At 38.3% G+C, this 24120-nt stretch overlaps 1 protein-coding gene across 11 annotated transcripts in view; it reads right to left on the bottom strand.

Moving 5' to 3' along the window:
* Window positions 1-24120, bottom strand: part of SIPA1L1 (signal induced proliferation associated 1 like 1) — a 433967-nt gene that overhangs the window by 100326 nt on the left and 309521 nt on the right. For all 11 annotated transcript variants that reach the window (XM_030812823.1, XM_030812861.1, XM_030812855.1 and 8 more), the window contains 2 exons: window positions 23082-23212; window positions 17788-17976 (listed from right to left, as the gene is read on the bottom strand). In XM_030812823.1, the coding sequence (XP_030668683.1) occupies window positions 17788-17976; window positions 23082-23212 (320 nt within the window). The remainder of the gene's footprint in view (window positions 1-17787; window positions 17977-23081; window positions 23213-24120) is intronic.

Raw genomic sequence — 24120 nt, 5'->3', positions numbered from 1 at the left:
ATCTCCTCAACTACTTTTTCAGGTAGTTCCTAACTCCTCTGGGGTCTCCAATTATATGAATATTAGGTCAGGTGAAGTTGTCTCACAGCACATTGATGTTGGGTTTTCTTTTCTTTTTTTTTTTTTTGCAATTATTTCTATTGCTATGTCATCAAGTTCACTAATCCTTTCTTTGACAATGTCTAATCTGCTGTTAATTCTATCCAGTGTACTTCTCAACTCAGATATTGTAGCTTTCATATCTATAAATATAAAACTTTTCTTTTTCCAGATTTCTACTTAATGTTCAATCTTTCCTCCCGCTTCCTAAACATTAAAAGATATCAGAGCCATTTTTGTGTTTTTAATTGTTTAATTATTTTATTCCCTCCCCAACCATAGGTCATATGCTCCTGCTTGTAGTTTTTAATTAAATGATTGACTGTTTGTCAGACATTATGAATATTACCTTGTTGGGTGCTGGATATTGTTGTATTCCTATAAAGTATTCCTGACTTTGTTCTGGATTCATAGTTAAATTACTTGGCAAGAGTTTGAGCCTTTTAGTTCTTGCTTTTAAACTCTTGGTTGTATAACAGCAGTGTTTAGTCTAAGGATAATTCTGCCCCACTACTGAGGCAAAAGTATTCTGAAGCTCTACTCAATGCCAAGTCAATTATGAAGTTTTCCAGTCCGGTTTGTAGGAGTTGAAACTATTCGCACCAGAGGTAGACTGTTTACGGCTCTCTCCTCCCTGATACTCTGTGCTCTGCGAATTCTAGCCTCCCTGGACTCACATCTCAGTCTCAATCAGGGAGGCTTCTGGCCTTCAACTGGGTACCCCCTGCCTGTACTGTAGCCTGGAAACTCTTTTCAGGTAGAAAGCTGGTGCAATCTTAGGGTTCACCTCATTTGTTTCCCATCTCCCAGGCAATCAATGTCCTTCAATGCCTGATGTCCAACATTATAAAAACCATTGTTTCATTGTTTTGTCTAGTTTTTAAGTTGTTTCAGGTGGAAGGTTAAATGCAGTCCCTCTTACTTAATCTTAGCAAGAAGCAGAAATTTGCCTTCAGTTTTTAAATCAACTTTATTGATGTATGATTTCTGAAGAGTAAATGCAAATTATATTAAATATAATTTAATAACTTCTGACAAACCCCCAACACAATCAAAATACAGAACATTGCCATTACCCCAATAGCTCCTGGTTCCTCTTTGCAGTCCATCCCTGCATCATCTAATGGCTTCAGGCAACCACTGTCCTAATTTTGTGTTTTTTTTACTATAAATTAGTTTTGCCTACATTTTAAAGAAATTTTTTGGTGTAAAATTCATTGTGAGGGTTACTCTTTCAGCACTTTAGAAATGTCTTCTGCCTTCTACTTTTTTTGTTTGTTTGTTTTTGAGACGGAGTCTCACTCTATTGCCCAGGCTGGAGTGCAGTGGCTCCATCTCGGCTCACTGCAAGCTCTGCCTCCCGGGTTCATGCCATTCTCCTGCCTCAGCCTCCAGAGTAGCTGGTATTACAGGGACCCGCCACCACACCTGGCTAATTTTTTTGTGTTTTTAGTAGAGACGGGGTTTCACTGTATTAGCCAGGATGGTCTCGATCTCCTGACCTCATGATCTGCCCGCCTCGGCCTCCCCAAGTGCTGGGATTACAGGCATAAGCCACCGCGCCTGGCCTCTACTTTTTCTTTAGGCTTTATAGCCCAGCAAATGTTTAACAGTCTTGTTGTTCTTTAAAGGTATTTTTCCATCTGGCTATTTTTGAATATTTTTCTCTTTTTCTTTTATTTTCAGCAATTTTTACTATGAGCCTACATTTCATTTTTTTTTAAAATTATCTTGTTTAGGGTGGACAGAACTCCTTGTTTTTATCTTAATGCTTGTCTTTCATCAGTTCTGGAAATCTCTACCAGCATTTCCTCAAATATTGCTTTTATTCCCAAATAATGCACAAATATTTCCTCTTCTTCTGGAAATTCAATCATATATATATTTTGCTGTTACCCACATGCCTTTCAGACATTTTTCTGTATTTTTCTGTTTTCTTGTCTCCATTCTTTAGTTAAAATTTTTCTGGTAATCTGTCTTCATCAATTCTCTCTCTTCTACTGTGTCTAATAAACATACCTACTTTTAAATGAGTCTAACTTTAGGGGTTTTTTAGTGTTAGAGTTTCAGTATAGGCTGGGTGTGGTGGCTCATGCCTGTAATCCCAGCACTTTGGAAGGCCAAGGCAGGTGGATCACTTGAGGTCAGGAGTTCGAGACCAGCATGGCCAACACAGTGAAACCCCGTTTCTACTAAAAATACAAAAGTTAGCCAGGCGTAGGGGCACACACTTGTAATCCCAGCTCTTTGAGAGGCTGAGGCACGAGAATCACTTAAACTCAGGAGGCGGAGGTTGCAGTGAGCCAAGATTGCACCACTGCACTCCAGCCTGGGCAATAGTGTGAGACTCCGTCTCAAAGACAAAGAAAAAAATGAATTTCAATATAATTGTTTTACAGATTGGAGTTCTCTAGTAAGCCTTGAATTCAATTTGTAACCTCCAAAGCTCTGTAAAAGCTCTGACTTGATCGGATCACTGAAAGCTGTGATCTGTCTCCTAACTTTTTATCTGCTGCTTTATGCTAGATGGAAAAGCCCCAAGATTCTTAACCTATCGGCAAATGTCTAAGGTAAAAAGCACTGTAAGATATTGTTAATCTTGATAGACTACAATTTCTCAAATTTTTTTTTCTTTCTAGATCAAGCTCTTGGTGTCACATCTAAGAATTCTTAACCAAGCTGAAGGTCTCAAAGATTTTCTCCTATGTTTTTTTCAAAAAAATTTAATACTTGTAGATTTCAATCTATGATCCATTTGAATTAATTTTTGATGCTTAAAAGTCAAGGTTTAGGCTGGGGGCCTGGTGGCTCACACCTGTAATCCCAGAACTTTGGGAGGCTGAGGCGGGCAGATCACTTGAGATCAGGAGTTTGAGACCAGCTTGGCCAACATGGTGAAACCCCGTCTCTACTAAAAATACAAAAATTAGCCAGGTGTGGTGGTATGCACCTGTAATTCCAGCTACTCGGGAGACTGAGGCATGAGAATTGCTTGAATCTGGGAGGCGGAGGTTGCAGTGAGCCAAGATCATGCCACTGCACTCCAGCCTGGGCAACAGAGCAAGACTCAGTCTCAAAAAAACAAAAAAACCCAAAAAGTCAAGGTTCATTATTTTGTTTATGGATGTCCAGTTGTCCCAATACTGTTGGAAAAGGCTATCCTTCCTCCACTGAATTACTTTTACACCTATGCCAAAAATGAGCTAGATATATTTGTGTGGTGCTATTTCTGGTTTCTCTATTCTGTTCCATCGATCCACGTGTCTATCCTTCCAGCAATGCCACACAGTCTTGACTACTGGAGCTATATAACATGTCTTGAAATCAGATAGAATAATTCCTCCCACATTAATTCCTCTTTCTCAGATTGTTTTAGGTATTCTGGTTCCTTTGTTTTTTCATGTAAACTTTAGAATAATCTTGTCTATAACTACAAAAAAACCTTGCCGGAATTTTGATAAAAATTAAGAAGTTAAATTTTGTATCAATTTGGAGAACACTGACATGATTAATATATGTTAACTCTCTCAATTTGTGAATATAGTATGCCTCTCCATTTATTTAGGTCTTTGGTTTCTTAGAGACAGGACTTAATCTGTCACCCAGGCTAGAGTGTAGTAGGATAATCATAGCTCATGGCAGCCTTGAAATCCTGGGCTCAAGCGATCCTCCTGCCTCAGCCTCCTCCTGAGTAGCTTGAGCTACAAATGCACACCACCACGCCTGGTTAAATTTTTAAAATTTTTTTGTAGAAACAGGATCTCACTATGTTGCCCAGGCTGGCCTTGAACTATTGGATTCAAGCAATCCTCCTTCCTTGGCCTCTCAAAACACTAGGATTACAGAAGTGAGCCACCATGCCCCAACATTAGGGTTTCGATTCGTTCATCAGGGTTTTGTAGTTTTCAAAATACAAGTCCTATTCATGTTTTGTTAGATGCATGCCCAAGCTTTTGTTTATGTTTTTAGATGACATCTCACTGTGTTGCCTGGGCTTGTCTTGAACTCCTAGGTTCAAGTGATCTTTCTGCTTCCTGATTATCTGGGATTATAGGCACAGGCTATCATGTTTGGCTCCAAGTTTTGTTTGTTTGTTTAGGGATTGCAAATGGTGTATTTTAATTTCAGTGTCCACATATTCACTGAAAGAAATCCAACTGATTTTTGTAAGTTGATGTTGAATCATACAAGCTTGCTAAACACATTTTGCAGTTCCAGGTTGTTTATCTATAGATTCCTTAGGGTTTTGTAAACAGACCAGCATGTCATCTGAAATAGGGAGTTTTATTTTTCCACTGCTGCATCTACATGCCTTTTCTTTTTCTTGCCTTACTGCACTGACTAGAACTTCTTGTACTATGTTGAATAGCAGTGTTAACAGCACATATCCTTCCCTTTCTCCAGTCTCTTACCATTAAGAATAATGCAAGCTATAGAAGTTTTGTAGATGTTCTTCATCAAGGTGAGAAAGTTCCTCTGTATTCCTAGTTTTTATCATAAATAAGTTCAAATTTTATCAAATGCTTTTCATGCACCAATTGATATTATCACGTGATTTTTCTTCTTTAGTCTGTTAGTACGATGGGCTACATTAATTGATTTTTCAATACTGAATCAGCCTTGCATCTCTAGAATAAATCCAACTAGGTTATGGTCTACAAAATTTTTTTCTACTTTATTATATTTGCTAATATGTTTTTCAAGGAATTTTACATGTACATTGATGAGGGATGTGGTCAGTAGTTTTCTTTTTTCCTACCTTTGTCTGGCTTTGGTATCATAAAGTTAAATTTAAAATGTTCCTTATCTTGTATTTTCTGGAAGCAATGGTGCAGAACTGGTGATAATTCTTTAAATGTTAGGTAGACTTCCCAGGAAAACCATCTGGCCCAGTAGATTTCATTTTTGGAGTTTTAAAATTATGAATTCAATTTTTTTCAATAATCATAGGGCTATTCAAATATTCTATTTCAGTTAGCTGAGTTGTGACTGTTTTCTGAGGAGTTCTCTCATTTCATCTTGTCAAAATTATATGTATTCAGCTGTATACAGTATTTCTTTAATACATTGTTGCTATTGGGGGGGTTGGTGGTAATATCTCATTTCATTCCTGATAGAGTAGTACCCCCGTATTCATGAGGGATATGTTCCAAGACCTTCAGTGGATGCCTGAAACCATGGATAGTACCGAACCCTATATAACTATATATCATGTTTTTCCCTCTACCTAAAAATCTATGATAACGTTATTTTTCTTTTTTTTAAGAGTCTCACTCTGTCAACCAGGCTGGAGTACAGTGGCTTGACCATGGCTCACTGAAGCTTCCAACTTCTGGACTTAATAGATCCTCTTGTTTCAGCCTCTTGAGTAGGTGGAACCACAGACACGAGCCACCAAGCCTGGATAATGTTTTTTTTAATTTTTTGTAGAGACAGTGTCTCACTATGTTGCCCAGGCTAATCTTGACCTTCTGGCCTCAAATGTCCTCCCACCTCAGCCTCCTGAGTTGCTGAAATTATAGGTGTGAGTCACTGAGCCCAACTTGATAAAGTTTAATTTATAAATCAGACATAGTAAGAAATTAACTAGTTATAAAGTAGAACGATTATGACAATAAAATGTAAGTTAAGTGAATGTACAATGTACTCTCTCTCTCAAAATATCTTATTGTATTGTACTCTCCTATTTTTAGACCACAGTTGACTGCAGAAAGCTAAACCATGAACACTGAGGGACTACCGTGTTGACAAGATTTGTATTGTCTGTTTTTCTTCGTCAGTATTGTTAGAGGATTTTCAATGTTATCATCTTTTCAAAGATCTAGCTTGTGTGTGTGTGTGTGTGTGTGCGTGTGTGTGTTACATTTTTTCATTTCCCTTGAAGTGTTTTCTTTGACCCACTGGTTACTTAGAAATCTGTTTTTTAGTTTCCAAGTGCTTAGAGATTTTTCCATTATGTTCCTGTTATTTCTATTTTGATTCCACTTTGATTAGAAAACATACTTTTTGTTATTTCACTTCTTTTAAATTTGAGGATGTTTATTTCATGGGACAGGATGTCTATCTTGGCATACATTCCATGTGCAACTGAAAAGAACATGTATTCTGCTGTTGTGAGTAAAGTGCTTTATGTCAGTTAGATCCTATTGGTTGATGTTGTGAAGTTCTATGTCTTTGCTGATTTTCTGTCTAGTTTTCCTTTCCATTGTTGAAGGAGATATGTTAAAATCACCAACTGTAATTGTGTATTTACCTATTTCTCCTTTTAGTTTCATCAGTTTTTCCCTTCACATTTACAGCTCTGTTTGATGCACATATATTTAGGATTGCTGTCTTCTTGGTGGATTGACCTCTTCATCATTATGTAATGATCCTCTCTGTCTCTGTTAATTTTCTTTGCTCTGAAGTTTACTTTATCTGACATTATTAAGCCACTATAGCTTTCCTTTGATTCACGTTTGCATGGTCTTTTTCCATTCTTTCCTTTTGACTACTTATATTTAAAGTAACTCTATAGTTTATATAATTGGATAATGCTTTTTAAAATCCACTCTGCCAATCTCTGTCCTTTAATTGGTATATTTAGATCTTTTGCTTTTAATGAACTAATTTCTGCATTAGAGTTGAAGTCTGTCATTTTATCTTATCTTTCATTTATTTTATCTCATCTTTCTGAGAATTACTTGAGTGCTCTTTAGAATTCCTTTCTGATTTATCTATAGGGCTTTTGAATGTATCTCTTAGAACTTAAGTGTTGTCAGTGATTACTCTATGTATTACTATATATATCTTTACCTATGTAGTTGATATCTACATGCACCAACATTTTACCAATTGAAGCGAAGTGTAGAAACTACCTCTCTTTAGTCTCTTTACTCTCCCCCATTTATAAAACACTTATATTTAAAAATTCTTGTACATATGTTTGAAAAGCACATTTGACATTGTTACAGCATTTGCTTCATATGGCAAAATAATTTAGGAAACTCATTAAGTATTTACCCATATTTTTACTCTTTCCTTCTCTCTGAAGTTCCAAGATCCTTTTTTTTCTGTTTGTTTGTTTTGAGATGGAGTTTCGCTTTTGTTGCCCAGGCTGGAGTGCAATGGCGTGATCTCAGCTTACTGCAATGTCCACCTCCTGGGTTCAAGTGATTATCTTGCCTCAGACTCCCGAGTACCTGGGATTATAGGCACCCACTACCACATCTGGCTAATTTTTTGTATTTTTAGTAGAGACAGGGTTTCACCATGTTAGCCAGGATGGTCTCGATCTCCTGACCTCGTGATCCACCCTCCTCAGCCTCCCAAAGTGCTCGGATTACAGACGTGAGCCACTGCACCCAGCCAACTTAGCTACTTTTTAAGGGTAGGTTTCCTGGTAACAAGTTCTCTTGATTTTCCTTTATCTGAGAATATCTCAATTTCATTCCGGAAGGATATTCTCCCTGAACACAGAATTCTGGGTTGACAGTTCTTTTCTTCCATCTCCTGAAAAATTATCATGCCACTTCCTTCTGGCCTCCATGATTTCTGATGAAAAAACTGTGATTCAAATTGTTCTTCCCTTATTGGTGGGTTTTTTTTTTTTTGAGATGGAATTTTGTTCTTGTCACCCAGGCTGGAGTGCAGTGGCGCAATCTTGGCTCACTGCAACCTCCGTCTCCTGGGTTCAAGCAATTCTCCTGCCTCAGCCTCCCGAGTAGCTGGGATTACAGGTGCCTGCCACCATGCCCAGTTGATTTTTTGTATTTTTAGTAGACACAGGGTTTCGCCATGTTGGGCAGTCTGGTCTCAAACTCCCGACCTCAGGTGATCCACCTGCCTCTGCCTCCCAAAGTGCTGGGATTATAGGCATGAGCCACCGTGCCCAGCTGTTCTTCCCTTATAGGTAACATGTCATTTATCTTTTGCTTCTTTCAAGATTTTTTTTTTTTTTGTATTTAGTGTTCAAAAATTTTACTATGATGTGTTTGCTGTGGACTTCTTTGGATTTATACTGTTTGGGATTTGCTCAGTTTCTGTCATGTGTGGGTTTTTACCTTTGACCAAATTTGGGAAATTTCTTACCAAATATTTCTTTGAATACTTTTTCAAGGCCTGTCATCTTTCTCCTCTTCCTCCAAGACACAATTGTTAAATATTTTATTATAGCCCCACAAACCGTGAAGCTCTGTTCATTTGTTTCCCCCAGTCTACTCTTTGTTGCCAGATTTGGTGATTTCTATTTGTTTTCTCTTCAAGTTCACTGATTTTTTCTTCTGTCCCTTCCATTTTGTCTCTGGGGACAGGGGCTTCTAGGGTGTCTAGCCCATTGGAGTACCTTACATTTCAGAATTTATAATTTTTGGTAGACTGCTAATGGCCCATATCCAGGGTCCACTAGCATCCTAAAAACCTATCTACTGAGTTTTACATTTTGGTTGTTCTATTTTTCAGTTCTAACATTTCCATTTGTTCCTTAATACATTCAATTTTTTGCTAAGACTTTCTATTTTTTCATTTTTAAAAATCATGCTTGTGGCTGGGTGTGGTGGCTCACGTCTGTAATCCCAGCACTTTGGGAGGCCTAGGCAGGAGCATCACGAGGTCAAGAGATCGAGACTATCCTAGCCAATATGGTGAAACCCCGTCTCTACTAAAAATACAAAAATTAGCTGGGCGTCTCTACTAAAAATACAAAAATACTAAAAATACAAACATTACTCCAGAGGCTGAGGTAAGAGAATCGCTTGAACCCGGGAGGCGGAGGTTGCAGTGAGCCGAAATCTAGCCACTGCACTGCAGCCTGGCGACAGAGTGAGGCCCCATATCCAAATAAAATAAAAATCATGCTTGTAATTACTCATTGAAACATTTTCATGATGGCTGTCAGAAAATCATTGTTAGATAATTCTAACAACCGTGTCATCTTAGTGTTGGCATGTGTTGATCAAATTTTCCCTCAAGTTGAGATTTTCCCAGTTGTTGGTATAAGCAGTGATTTTAAATTCAATTTTGGACATTTTGGATATTAACTTACGAGACTCTGGATCTTATTTAAATCCTCTCTTTAGCAGGCCTTCTTTATTACCATTCTGGTATGGAGGAAAGGACACTGCTAGGCGGGGTTGAACGTCAAGTTCCCTCCATGACACCTAAGGGAAAGCAACATCTCTGTATTGCTAGGCAGTGGCGACAATTCCAGCTCCCTGCTGAGTCTCTCCTGATACTGCCCTGGTTGGTATCAGGCATGCATGATTACTACTCCCCATGTGGCTTTCACTGACACTTTGGTAAGAAGACCCCATTATTGCTGGGTGTGCAAAAATGTCCTGACTCTCCACCAGGCCTCTTCTGATGCCACACAGTGGGGAGCTGGAGGGGCGCTTCATTACCACTCCACAGTGATGAAAGTTCCATTTCCTCACTTAGCCTTCTCTAATAATGCCTCAGCAAGGATTAGGGAGGAGGGAAGGCTGTGAGTTTTTTGTTGTTGTTGTTAGCTTGTTTTTGTAGCGTGCAGTTGGAGTAGAGAGGTTCCTGTTTTAAAGTTTTCTAAGTTTGTTTTTTTTTGGTCCTTTTGCTAAAAAGAACAGATGTTTGGGGGACATTCTGGCTGTGCCCATAGGCATTTCCAGTTTGCTGACTTCTTCAGCCCAAGACTGGGATATATGAGCAAAGAGAAAACCCAGGGACCTCACAGCTATGCCATTCCAGAGATCTCAAGGTCCCTAACCAGCCTGTTGCTTCTCTCCACCTTTCAGATTCATTTTATGTTTGTTTTATATATGTGTCCAAGGTTGTTGGCTGTACCTAGCAGGAAGAATGCAGAGAAATACATCTACTCCATCTTTCAGAATTCAGAGTCCAAACTTAGTTTTAAAAATATTTTGTTCAATTTTCCTGGTTATTCTCAATAGATGGGCTGGTCTGCAATAAGCAACTTTGCCATTACTGAAAGTAAAGACCTTGGTCATTAAAACAAACAAAAACTAATTGTTGTAATTCACATTATTTGCTTTGATTTGTTCTTCATATACATAACTCTCTTAACTACTTCCTGAAGATAAATTTCTATACTGTCCTCCAAAAAGAATGACAAAGAAACTGGAAAAATTCCTTGTTGAGAGCAAAAAATGCCAGTTAGAAAATGTATATCCTCATTGGGAATTACTAACAAAAATCCAACTGCTTTAAAAAAATGACATATGGATACTAAATAGTAAAGTTGTAAAAAGAAAAAATCTGACAGATGCTTTCAAAATTATTTATATATAAGTACACAGACATATTCTAACCTATTTTTATCTTTGGCATAATGTAAAGGAAATAATCCACACACACAATAATTTTATCTAATAATGTTATTGTGCAAAATTTCTCACAAAGATAAAAAGTTTCACATTGGGTATTAAGTTGATAATAAATGTACCTGACTTTTTTGACATTGAGATGAATTTCAATTCTACAGAAAAAAGTCTTCATTGCAGTACTGTTTGTAAGAGAAAAGGACTTAAATCTACACATAAATGCCCATCAATAGAGAAACTGATGAAATAAACTATGGCACAGCAGTACAACGAAATACTACGCAGTAGTAAAAATACTGGGAAACCTTTCTATGTACTGACGAAAAAATCTAAAAATATATTCCTAAATGAAAAAAGCAATTGTCTACAGTCTGTTATACTTTGGGTGAGAAAGGGGTGAAATGCACGGAATACTATGCAGCCATAAAAAAGGATGAGTTCATGTCCTTTTCAGGGACATGGATGAAGCTGGAAACCATAATTCTCAGCAAACTATCACAAGGACAGAAAACCAAACACTGCATGTTCTCACTCATAGATGGGAACTGAACAATGAGAACACATGGACACAAGGCGGGGAACATCACACATGGGCCTGCCAGGGGCTGGGGGGCTGGGTGAGGGATAGCATTGGGAGAAATGCCTAGTGTAAATGATAACTTGATAGGTGCAGCAAACCAACATGGCACATGTATACCTATGTAACAAACCTTCACGTTGTGCACATGTACCCTAGAACTTAAAGTGTATATATATATAGATGTATATATATGTATATATATGAAAGGGGTGAAATAAAGCTGCATATGCGTATTTGGTGGTATCTGCATAATGAAACAGAAATACAGAAACTAATAAGGTGATTAACTACGAGGCAGGGGAGAAAAGGGTCATGGGAACAGGTAGAAATGGAACCCCTGAATGTAAACATAGCCATACTGCTTTGATTTTGGGACCATTTGAAACTATTGCCTACTTCAGATAAATCCTATAGGAAAGAAATTAGTTTAACTGTTTATTTTAAAGCTGAATTTAAAACACAATCCACAATTCAAAATCCAGAAGACTGAAATGTTTGCCACCAGTTCCTGCATCTTTCTGAATCGTGATCCAAGTCCTCACATGTGATCTGAGTCTTGCTGTGTTCTCTCACTGCAAACTGCAGTCCTACCATAGCCACATGTCTTCCAAATGCTAATGCTATCAGTCCCATTAATCACAAAATCTTCTCACTGGAAGGGACTCTATCCTGTCATCCAATCCAGCCTCAGCCAGGCAAAAGAACAGCGATAGGCCAGCACAGGGTGATCACAACTTGTGAACACACAAGACAAAGCTACAGATGCCACTGATTTCTTCCCCTGACTAGATGGCCATGGTGGATGTCTCCTTCCTGAAAATGTACACACGGATCCACCAGTTGTCTGGAATCAATTTGGTAGCCATCTAAACTCTAAACATGCATTAGCTAATATCATAATCTAAGTGACAATGAAAATTCTAGGGATGGTAATTGTTCTGCCAAAGCTTCATTTAGAGAAAATCAGTTTTGGAAAAAATATTTCCCCTATGGGTCATTTTTCAAAACTAGCTGCCTGAATCAAACAGAAAATGGCTAGTCAAACTCATTTATCCTCACAATAAAATAATGCAGCAAGGCAACGAATAGGCAAAGTCAGCAGAGAATTTCATTCACGTCCTTAATCAAAGGGTCAGTGCTATTCATTACCACATAAACATCGCTCATTTCCTTACATCCATTCTTGAGATATTTATTGCAGAGTTAAATTAAATATGATCACTTTCTCCCTTACTCTAACTTCAATAACCTGAAGGATAACTTCTTAAAATTTGAGAACTCAATAACCTGAAGGATAACTTCTTAAAATTTGAGAACTCAATAAATACTTTCACTTCACTGCATTTTTAATAATCTAGAAAAACAGCGAAGATTCATTTAGGCAAAGTCACTACCGTGTACATGAAACCTGACATTTCCTAATGAAAACAGAACTACCAATTTTCTCTACTGCAAACTAGCAACTGTACTTTAAATATTTATAAACCAGACCCATTCCAATTTTATTTGGGTTTAACATATTACACTGAATACCGGGCACTGAAGTCTGCAGCAATATAATTCCAGTTTCTTCTTCCATTCACGGGGAGGGAAAAGAGGACAGGGTGGCTGATGTACTGGTTAAGAATGCAGGCTCTAGAGTCTGAGTGCCTGGATTCAAGACCAGCCTGCATAGACTCTAATTGTGACTGGTCTTTGTGTCTCAGTGCTCTTAGCTATAAAACAGGAACAATAATAGTATCAAAGCATTCTGAGGATTAATTAAAATAATTCATGGAAACTGTTTCACACAGTGCCTGGCCTAGTCACTGTCAATAAAAATTATCTACTTTTGGCCAGGAGCAGTGGCTCACGCCTGTAATCCCAGCACTGTGGGAGGCCAAGGCGGGCGGATCACAAGGTCCAGAGATCGAGATTATCCTGGCTAACACAGTGGAACCCCCGTCTCTACTAAAAATACAAAAAATTAGCCGGGCGTGGTGGCGGGCACCTGTAGTCCCAGCTACTTGGGAGGCTGAGGCAGGAGAAGGCGTGAACCTGGGAGGTGGAGCTTGCAGTGAGCCGAGATCGCGCCACTGCACTCCAGCCTGGGCGACAGAGTGAGACTCTGTCTCAAAACAAAAATCATCTACTTTTATTACTCCCTTACATGTGCCTCACACTCCTGCTAAGTGGGATTCCTTGCTGCCTCATGAATGCACTGTGTGCTTCTGTCCTTCCGAGTCTCGTTCTTATTGTTCTGAGTATGGACCACCCAACTGCTGCTTATTCCCTGGCCTGATGTTCCCCTCCAAGGCCCACCTCATTCTGATCCAGTTAACCATTATGACTTGTCCGCACTGGCTTGTACCTCCATGCTCTTTGTTTGCAATTCTCTTATTAGATTTATTATATTAACCCTGACATCCATTACAGTAATTTATGACCCTGTCTCCTTCATGGATAAGGACTATGTCTTACTAGCCTATTTTGTTCTCTACAGTATTTAACAACCTGCAGAATCATACTTAAAAAGCATTTACTGGATTTGAAACAGTCCTGCTTACTTATGAAAGTGAGCATAATATATCAACTACAACAGAAGCTCTCTCATAGGATATATATAAAGATTAAATGAGATAATGCATGTAAAGGGCTACTAACAAGTTATTATCTTATTATCAACAGCTCCTATTTCTTCAATGTTTTATCACATGCTCAGCACTGTACTAAGTGCTTTACATGTGGGAACGCCTTAAACCAGGGCTTGACATAATCATCTTTCATTCCCCTTGCACAGAGTAGATGAAATATAGGTATTTTTAAATGACTATTGAAGAAAAATGGCTCTGATATGGCAAATTTAAAAGTATCTGAATTTTCTACATTATTTAAAAGCTGACTTGATTAAATAATAAAATTCCTAATACTTCACAGTATAGTTTTTAAAATTATTTATGTTTTTAGAGATGGGGATCTCATTATGTTGCCCAGGCTGGTCTTGAACTCCTGGGCTCAAGCAATCCTCCTGCCTCAGCTTCCCAAAGTGCTGGGATTACAGGTGTGAATCACATCACCCAGCCAACAGCATAGTTTTAAGCATCAGAATATTCCAATATTCTACAGTGAATTCCTAGTTAGAAATTAAAAAAATAAAGATAACAGATTTTAAAAAAAGAAATTAAAAAGAAAGTAATTCGAGATATGTAAATGGGATCTCGGAAATCTTAAAATTGAAGAGCAGTATTATGCAAATTTATATCCAGTGCTCAGGACTATTAAGGGATGACACGTAAAAAAAAAAACAAAAAAAAAAAAACAGCTCTGGGAACTTCTGTATGCCTTAATCCCCTCTACTGTAAAATAGGCCAATAGCTGGAATCTATGGCACAGGGTTGCTGTGAGGATTAAGTCAGATTATGCCAGTAAAGTGATTAGAACATAGTAAAATGAAACATGTATTTATTTCCTTTGTTTTTATCATGAGATGCCCCCAACTGTACTGTAAGTGAAGATCAAGGTGCCTGACAGTAAGAACACAAATTTTCTAAAGCATCAAATGTTGTAAATTCTTATCAGTGTGAAAATATTAGGAGGTTAGTTTTGTCTTCTCATTGCCATTTTAACAACTGACATGGGCATCAGTAAGTAGTGAAAGGCAGGCGTGGTGGCTCACATCTGTAATTCCAGCACTTTGGGAGGCTGAGGAGGGTGGATCACCTGAGGTCAAGGAGTTCGAGACTACCCTGGCCAACATGGTGAAACCCCATCTCTACTAAAAATGCAAAAATTAGCCGGAGTGGTGGTGCACACCAATAATCCCAGCTGAGGTGGGAGAACTGCTTGAGCCCGGGAGGCAGAGGCTGCAGTGAGCCAAGATTGCACCACTGCACTCCAGCCTGGGTAACAGAGACTCCGTCTCAAAAAAAAAAAAAAAAAAAAAAAGGAGTGAAAGTCCCAGAAAGGCATCAGGATGGAGAATGTAAAAGCTTGGATAAGCTACAAAGAATTAGTTCATTTTCTAAAATAAGTTTCTTCAGGAATTGAAATGCATACTTCAGCTCCCACATATATATCATTGTCAAGTTAAATAAAAAAACAAATTATTAGATTTTTGTGCAGTGCTTTCTTTTATATTTAATAGATAAAATTTTGTTTTTCTGTTCACTTTAGCTTTTGATAGTGGTAAAATGAGGAATTAAAGCACCAAAGATTTGAAAGGCAAAATACCACAATATAGGAAACAAATTGTGTCTTCTTTTACAAAGCATGGTTATGTAAGACAGTTAATAAAAACATAAAATATATTAAAAGAATCATTTAAACCCAATGTAAAAAGAGATTTAAAGCTCCTTCTGATGAGTCCAGTTTCCCTGTATCACACTATGAATCTCTTTAAATATAAAGACACACAAAGCTGGAAATTTTAAAATATGACGACACAGATGGAAACTAAAAATGCTTTGCAATGATTCATATGCATAATCCACTGCACTTATAAGCATTTCCTTTTTAAAGTCTGTATTTGTAAAGGCACCAAAATAATCAGTTTCTCAAAATAATTCCAAGGCATTAATGAGATTTCCTACCAAAAAAATTACTCCCAAGACTAAAAGCCTAAGTATGCATGTCGTCTGCTACAATCCAGGCTTTGAATGCTGTATGTATAGAGATAAAAAAAGACAGAGGCTAACCCCCAGTGCTCTTTAGTCCAGACATGGAGCTGTTCATACAGAATAGCATGCTTTGAACCTCTAGATTCCACTGTCTAGTAAAAAACTACTGTCTAATAGTAATACTCCTGTTGAACGGGATGACATATTTAAGGCACTTACTTTCAAAGTAAAATTGAAGAGACTGACTGATTGCCAAATTTTAATTTTGCCTAGTAAAGATATTAAAGAAAACAACTATCATATAATTAATAATTTATGAAGGAGGGGACATTTTAATGCTTCCAAGAATAGGAAGGTCATAATTTCAAAATAATGGCCAGTTTTGTGAATTAAATAAACTTTGAGTTCAACTCTTTATAGTGTTCTTATCTTTCCCATGTGGATAGGACTATAAAATATTTATCACAGATCAGCACCGTCTGTGATCCAGCACTTGGCATCACTAACAGAGGACATAAAATGTGTCAGAAATCCCCATAATATCTACAACTAGAGTATCCATTTTTTATTTAATATAGTTAAAACAAAAGAAAATGGCAATAAATATCTCCTTTACATAAAATAATCTGTTTTAATAGAAATTTCAAATGTTAAGTATATGACTATATTATCAATGTCTAAATGTTTTTATTCTCCTTGATAAACACAGTAGTAGAAATGACCAAATCAATAAAGTTGGACCTAAACATCATTTTTCTACTCCTTTGTTAGAATAAATGTTCAGAATATTTACTGGAAAACAGCCTCCAAAATAGTTAAGTTTATACGTCAGCAGTCTTTTGAAGAATTCAAAGGGCAACAAATTTTCACATTATGAACACGGATACTCACAGCATTCTTTAGATACATGTGTCAAATAGATATTAGCTGTGCATTATGAAAAGTGAAATGGATAGAAAAAGGCAAAGATTAGAAAAGAGACACCTGGCCAGGCACAGTGGCGCATGCCTGTAATCCCAGATACCCGAGAGGCTGAGGCAACAGAATCACTTGAACCTGGGAGGCAGAGGTTGCAGTGAGCTGAGATTGCGCCACTGCACTCCGCCTGGGTGACAGTGAAACTCTGTCTCCAGAAAAAAAAAAAAAGAAAAAAAGAAAAGAGAATAGAGAAAAGAGACATCTAACCACTGCTTCATTATATGTTCTCAGTGGCTGAATTAGAATAATAAGTATACCTTAAAACTGATTTTTTGGACTTCTATTCATTTTAATAAAATTTGAATTTTTGATTAAGGAAATCCTATCTAAATTTGTTCACAAAATGACATTCAATAGCTGCACCCTTCAGTGAAAAATGAACATAATGGGGAAAAAAAGAAATAAATAAACTACCTGAACCAATTTTATTTTTGGAGTAATTTTTAAATGTAATGTTAAAACTACTACCACCCACTACTAGGATGCAATATGGCTAAAATGCTAAAAAAAAGAATTAAAGTAAGAGTATATAAATATATTATCTATAAAATTAGCCCATATGCTCAAATTACTCTAAGCAGAATGTGAAATTTTACATTTTTATATTTAAAAATCTTGGCTAGAATATATCTTTGGTGGTACTAATAGACTTTGAAACTCTAAGCTTTTAAGAACAGCGCGGTGAAGTGGCACAGACTTTGAGGCAGACTATGTTTGCACCCTGGTTCCAAAACTTACTGTGTGAAATTGGATTTATTACTTAATCTCTCTGTGCCTCAGAGTCCTTATCTCTAAAATGTGAATAATAATAGCATCTTTCTCACAGGGTAAGGAGATTAAATGAGATAACATATTTAAGGCCCTTAGAAAAGGGGCTTGCAAATATGCTCATTATTATTAATTATTGTTATTACAGTATTGTTATTAACACATTATTATGATTACTGCTATTATTTATTCTCGGACACTCAAAAAACTTACCGTACATATGGAAGATTATCAAAAGAATTTAACGTAGTTTAAAGTGCCTTATTTATAAATTCTGACATACAGAATTTCATCAGATGAGAAATGTTCAGAGTTCAGAGTTAAGAAAAAACAAAATGAGTAATTGCAAAGAGAGTGTCTTTCACAATAAAAAGTATCAGTTATCTCCATCAAAACAAGAAACATTAAGGTCTGTATTCTGGAAGCCTAGCAGTAAACCTGAGCAAGAATGCTCTCCTCAGAAAGGCAAACTCACCCCTTGTTCATCCAGTTTCATGAGCTGCTCTGTGACCTTGGGCGTGTTGAAGGCCAACCGCAGGCACTGGACATTGAGCTCAGGAACCACATGCTCCAGCACTTCTTTGAGAGGCAGGCCTCTGGCCGTCGAGTGCTTGGCTGTCGACGGAATGGCGTCCTCCAGGACTGAACCTCTCAGTGTCATGAGCTGCAAGCAAGAGAGACAGGTGCTGTGGTGAGGCTTCTGGGATGTGAGATGCCTGAACACACGTACATGCACTGCAGGCCTGGACTGTGGTGCTCCTCACAGAGCTAGGGAATGATTTTTGATGGGTAAAGCCAGTGAGGGAAAACGAATGAGAAAAGTGATGTAGGATACTGTAATATGAAAAATGAAACCAATGCTTTCAAGACCAGGATGGGTCCAAAGGAGCACATAATCAAGACTTCTGAGGATATTTACTTAAAGACCAAAAATAACATTTCCTTAAAGAGGTCAGTAAAAATCAAGGTCTCTATACGGCTATACAATTCACTATGCATACTAATTAGGAAATTAAGAAGGCAGAATCCCAGAGCAATGTCTGAAGAATAAATACTTAGAATTTGGATGTTGTACTTCTTTGAATTATAAAAAGGGGGAGATAAAGTTTTAAACTTCATAATGCATGGCTGACAAGCATAAACTATTCATATTACCAAATGCTGCTGCCACCGGACAATCATCACCATCAGTACAGCAGCACAGGCAACAGCAGCTGAAATTACTTTAGATTTTCTCTTCTTTCTTAAAATACTTTCCCTTCTTAAAATACCCTCCATTAATACCTTAAGCAAAGACATTTTCCTACGTAATGATGTTGTGTCAGAGAAAAGTTAACCAGACATGAAGCCTAAAGTAGTCTTAATTTCCAAAAATGTCTACAAGGCAAAGTTTTATTAACCTAATTTAACTACTGCATGGGGAAAGAAGAGAAAACCCATCAAACTGAATACATTTCCATTTAGCAACAGGAGCTACAAAAGCTAGGAGTGCAAGTTGAGGATTGTCAAATATGAGGGTGAGAGGTCAGAAAAACACACTGCAATCTCAGAAGGACAAGTATACCCAACAAAGCATAACAAGGTCCAGGACCTCAGACAGTCCAAAGGCAGAGAATGGACCACAGTGGCTCAGGGCATAAAGAAAGGCCCCACTAAACGGGGGGTTTTTAGGAAATGGCCATGAAATAGAGGAACAATTTCTACAAAAAGAAAATGTCAAGAGAGAACATGAGCAAAGGTATGGAGATTGGGAAAAAAGGGAGTAAGTGGGAAGGAGTGATTATTGTAGATAGACACAAGGGGAGTACAGGGAGAAACAGATGAGGCAGCTGCAAGCTGGGGGTGCACAGAAGACCCTGAAGCTGACTGAGTGGTACATGCCTCATTGGGCTCCTACAGGTCAGCACAGGACGTGTTCGTAGGGGGACGATGTATACTCAGAAATTAAGCTGCAAATAAGATGAACTGTGAGAGGAAGCAACTGGAGGCAGAGAATGTAGTTAGAATGAGTATCTTTTTTCTTTCATTATAAACCAATTTCTTTTCAAATAACAAGTAAAAATCATTTTCCTATTAATGTCTAATTTGACACAAATAGTTTTTACTTTGTTTTTAAATAATGGAAAATGGCTAACTCAGTTATTTGACTCTTTTCTTCATGAGATAATACATAGCTTGAAATAGGGAGCCACAAAGGCAAGGGGTGTTCTCAATTTAGAAGCCAAGACCAAATTCGAGTCATTGCATCCTGAGCCACAGACAGCAGCTAACTCATGAAAGCCAAAACAGATGAGAAAAAGCAATGGCTCATTTTTTTACATCCGAATCACTAGTATTACTGATATTTTTCTTAATGACTTCCAGAAATAAGAATGGAGTCCTCATGTTCCTATGCTTAAAAACACTCACATGCCATAAAATTTTGCTCATAAACAAACTGCCATGCCTACAAAGGTATATATCTTCTTTTATGTTTTGCAATGTTTATTTATACTAAAATGAAAGAGATTTGTTTGTATTTCTGTTATCTTGCTGCCACTTACTGAAGCCACTAGAGTGTCACTGTCATGTTTTCTTTTTTCTTGTCATATTTATCTCCATGAGAAATTAGTAACATGAGAAGTCCCTGATACAAATTAAGTCTTATTTCATTTGTAATAGGTAAATGGGCTTCAGTGAAAAAAGTGAAGGAACTATCTCTCAAAGTGCAGGAGCCAAAGGCAGGAACCAATATCTGGAAACATTTCTATCAAAAGTCTTAATACAATATTACTATTAAATCAAATTTATAGATTTATTATTAGAAAAAAATTATACAAAACCTAATGGCAATTAATTACATAAACATTAGAGGGAGGAAGGAAGAAAGGAAGAGAGGAAAAGGAGGAAAGACATGGAGAAAGGGATGAAAGAAGACAGGGAAGGAGGGAAGTGAGAAACAGGGAGGCAAGGCACCATTTGAGGCATCGGGCACGTTGTACTTAACAACTTGGACAGAAGCCCCCACCCTCCTGGGGCCTGCACTCTAGTGGGAGAGATTAAAAGCAAACAAAATGACTAAGTATAACAGAGAAGACAGTGTTAAGTATTAATGAAAAATAAAGCATTGAATTGGATATGAAATGGGAGGGGAGTAGAAATTTTAGATTCAGCGGTCAAGGAAGGCCTCTGTGGTTTCTGAGTAAAGGCCAGATGGAGATGAGGCAGCCTGACGGAGAACACAGCAGTGGGGAGGAATGACGGGCATCTGAGCCCTGAGGCAGAAGTGCCCTGAGGTGGCCCAGGTAGGAAGGAGGCCAGTGTGGTGGGAAAAGACTGAGCCAGGAGGAGTTATCAGGGATGAGGCGCAGAGAGATAACCGGGAAGCAGATGAGCATGGTCTCCTAGGATAGCAAAGACAGTGGCTGTTTCTCAGAGGGAGATGAGGAAGCTTTCAAGGATTTTGAACTGAGGAATGACAAGATCTGAATGACATTTCAAAGGAACCCTGTTGGGTCAAAAGGAGGCAGGGCTTCAGCATAGAAGCAGGGAGACCAGTTCTCAGAGCAAGACCAGGACCAGGACTGGGGAGTGAGGGTGGGAGAAGTAGTTGAGCTCTGGGCATATTGTGAAGACAAAATGAACAAGTGTTGCTGACAGACCAGATCTCGGGGCAGGAGGGAGAAGATGGGAATAAAGTGTGGCTTTAATGGTTTCTGGCCTGAGAAAATGCAGTAATAGAGTTGTCATAAAGTGAATATTAATTTGAACGTAAAAAACAAGTGGTAATGGTTTTTTTGAACACTTGACTTGAACTTTTCAGTCAAAGGCTAAGGAAACAGACCCAAGGGACACAACTTATTCAAATGGGTTAGCTGGAGAAGAACAGAATCTTATGACCACAGAACGCAAGTAGAACATTTCGGGTCAAGGGAGTAAAGCAGAAAGAACAGAGGTGGGAAAGGTAAGAGTTGATGTGGTTCACAGACCAGAGCAGAATTCAGGACAGATACTCAGGTAGGAGACAGGGGCTGGGATCAGATGTGGAGAGCCTGCAAGACATGCTGAGAAGGGAAGCTCGTGGAAACCAGTGACAGGATCTGACTGAGAAAGAAAGAATCATAGGGAACTTTAACCTCTGGCGTGAAGGATGGGATGAACAAGTGATAAGGAAATGAATTTAGGTGGATAAAAAAACAACACAGAAAAGGAAGAATATGATGGGTATTTAAATCAGAGTGGCCTTGGGAAGGGGAAAAGAAGAGAATGGGAAAGACAAAAATACTTGGAAGTAAGATAACAAGAGTATCACTAAAAACTGGTAGGAACGGCCAGGTGTGATGGCTCACGCCTGTAATCCCAGCACTTTGGGAGGCCGAGGCGGGTGGTTCACCTGAGGTCGGGAGTTCGAGACCAGCCAGACCAACATGGAGAAACCTCGTCTCTACTAAAACTACAAAATTAGCTGGGCGTGGTGGCACATGCCTGTAATCCCAGGTACTCAGGAGGCTGAGGCAGGAGAATCGCTTGAACCCGGGAGGCAGAGGTTGCAGTGAGCCGAGATCACGCCATTGCACTCCACCCTGGGTAACGAGCGAAACTCTGTCTCAAAAACAAACAAACAAACAAACAAAACTGGTAGGATCTGGGAAGCTAGAGAGGAGCAACTACCTGCATACAACTCCAAAACACAGAACATGATGTTCTTCGTGCCTTTGTGCTCAACAAAAGAATTTACACCACTTAATGATTAGTTTTGCCATGGAGAAAAAGCACATGAGAGTATGTTAGCTCATTTCTCTCTGGCCAGTGTAAACAACACATTAGATATTTAAGTCTTGTCTTTAAAAGTCCTATATTTAATTTCCCAGGAGTTCAGGCTTAGGAACAATTACTAAGTGATGCCAACCCCAGAAACTTGCTTTGCATTCAATGGGGGAAATGAAGCCAAATGCCCTATTTAAACTAGTTTCAAAACCATTATTTTCTAGATGACTCAAGGGTATTAAGTATTAATGCATAAGAAAAATCCTAAAGTGAATTAGCAACTGAGGCAATAAATTGATAAGTGGCCCAATTATACAAGTTTACAAAGAAAAAGGAGAACCTCATAGTCCCAAACTTGTTCATAGGTGTTTTAAAAAAAAAATGCTGTGTGGGTTGTTTTCATTTTTAGCCCAAACTTCATTTTAAAATAAAAACTCATACATTGTGTATATTTAGATTCCTAAAGAGCTCTAACAGCCTGTTTCACTTACAATTAGATAGCCCCTGGTTCAAAGAATGTACCTTCTAGGTCTCAGACAATGGGTCCCAAAGATAGTGGAAGAAGTCAAGAATCTCTTTCCCTCCTTCTTCTTGGGCGAAGACATGAGCTCAGCAAGAGCTTGGAAGAGTGAATTAAGTCTTCGGTGGCCTTCTCTTATACCTAATACCCTGGCTCCTCAAGTTGGCTTGGTGCTTTCCAGTAGCCCTAAGCAGGATACACAATATCCCACTGGGGATCTGAGGGCTCCAATTTCCTTGGGCCACACTTAATGGACATATCTTTCTCTGAATCAAAACTCCTCATTCATAGATTGCATCTATTCAGAGTCGGATGAAAAGAAGGGATCCAGATCTAACCATCTGGTTCACCTCGATCTCCACCAGAATAAATGAAAGGGGACTTTGCTTATTCCAAAGACAGCTGTAACCATGTGCTATTAAGTTTAATTGCTTTGCTACTGCTACTATTTGCTTTTTTCCCCATTCTAGTTAAACCTCAAACCTCTCTCATTTGCGACTTACCTCACTAGTTCTAAAAATTATTCGGTAGTTGTACGGAGATCCATTTTCTTTCATTTCATCTGGTTTTTCCCTTCGAATGCTCACAGCCACCGGACCAAGATTCTCATCAGCCCCAAAATAGTTCCAGTGTTCTTAGGTAAAATAAGACAAAACAAAGTTAGAAAATCTACCTAACACTTTGAAAATGTTACATTCTGCTCAGTATTTAAGGTTGTCACTCAGAAATTTTATCAATAAAATGTAAACATTTAACAAATATTAATATTCTTCAGTTAGTTATAAAAACAAAGACTTGGCTATACAGGTTTAGTTCCAGAGAAGATACACAGAACGCGGGTGGCCTGTTGAGTTTTTTAGTACTTTACAGATTACTACTCTACTATTTCTCAAAATAAATTTGTATTTTCTCCCTATCTCCCACCATTTAAATAGGCTACATTTGTGCATGCTTCCTTGCCTAAGAGAAGGCTTGTGCCAGGGCTTTTTAGTTTTTGTTTTTCAAAAACATTCTATACATATTGAGAACAGAGTTTGAAGAAAGCGGGATTCTACCAGATTAAAAAAGATGTCCGTGGATTGGAGAGAGAGATGTGTGCTACGAGTCACTGGGCAGCACTCTGCTCCCAGGTAGCCTGTGTATGGTGGAGTAGGAGCTCAGAGGAAAGAGCTTCACAGTGCCCCAGGGAGGCACGACCCAGGGCTCTGGGCCATAGCACAGTATTCCACAGTGCAGGGCTAATGTAACTTGTGTGTCCAGGTGACTGATGAGCCTAGGGCCTCTCTTCAATGTTCTGGCCTTTTGCGTAAGGCCCTAAACCTTAGCACAAGCCTCCAAAGGACTGGCGCTGAATTTACCTTTCTCTTGACAAAAAGAAAGATAGGGATCAAAATTAAGTTAATTTATAGAAAATGTTGAAAAGTGATATTTACTGTGCATATACATCTTTTAAAAATTTAAACTGTTGATACATACATGAGATGTTCACAGATGAGGAAGTCCACAAAACATGAAAATATATGAAAAACTAGAACAGATAAT

The sequence above is a fragment of the Nomascus leucogenys genome, chromosome 1a (genome assembly GCF_006542625.1).
Source record: "Nomascus leucogenys isolate Asia chromosome 1a, Asia_NLE_v1, whole genome shotgun sequence".
NCBI lineage: Eukaryota > Metazoa > Chordata > Mammalia > Primates > Hylobatidae > Nomascus > Nomascus leucogenys.
Note: the sequence above shows the minus strand (reverse complement) of the source record. Positions and strands in the feature narration are given on the sequence as shown.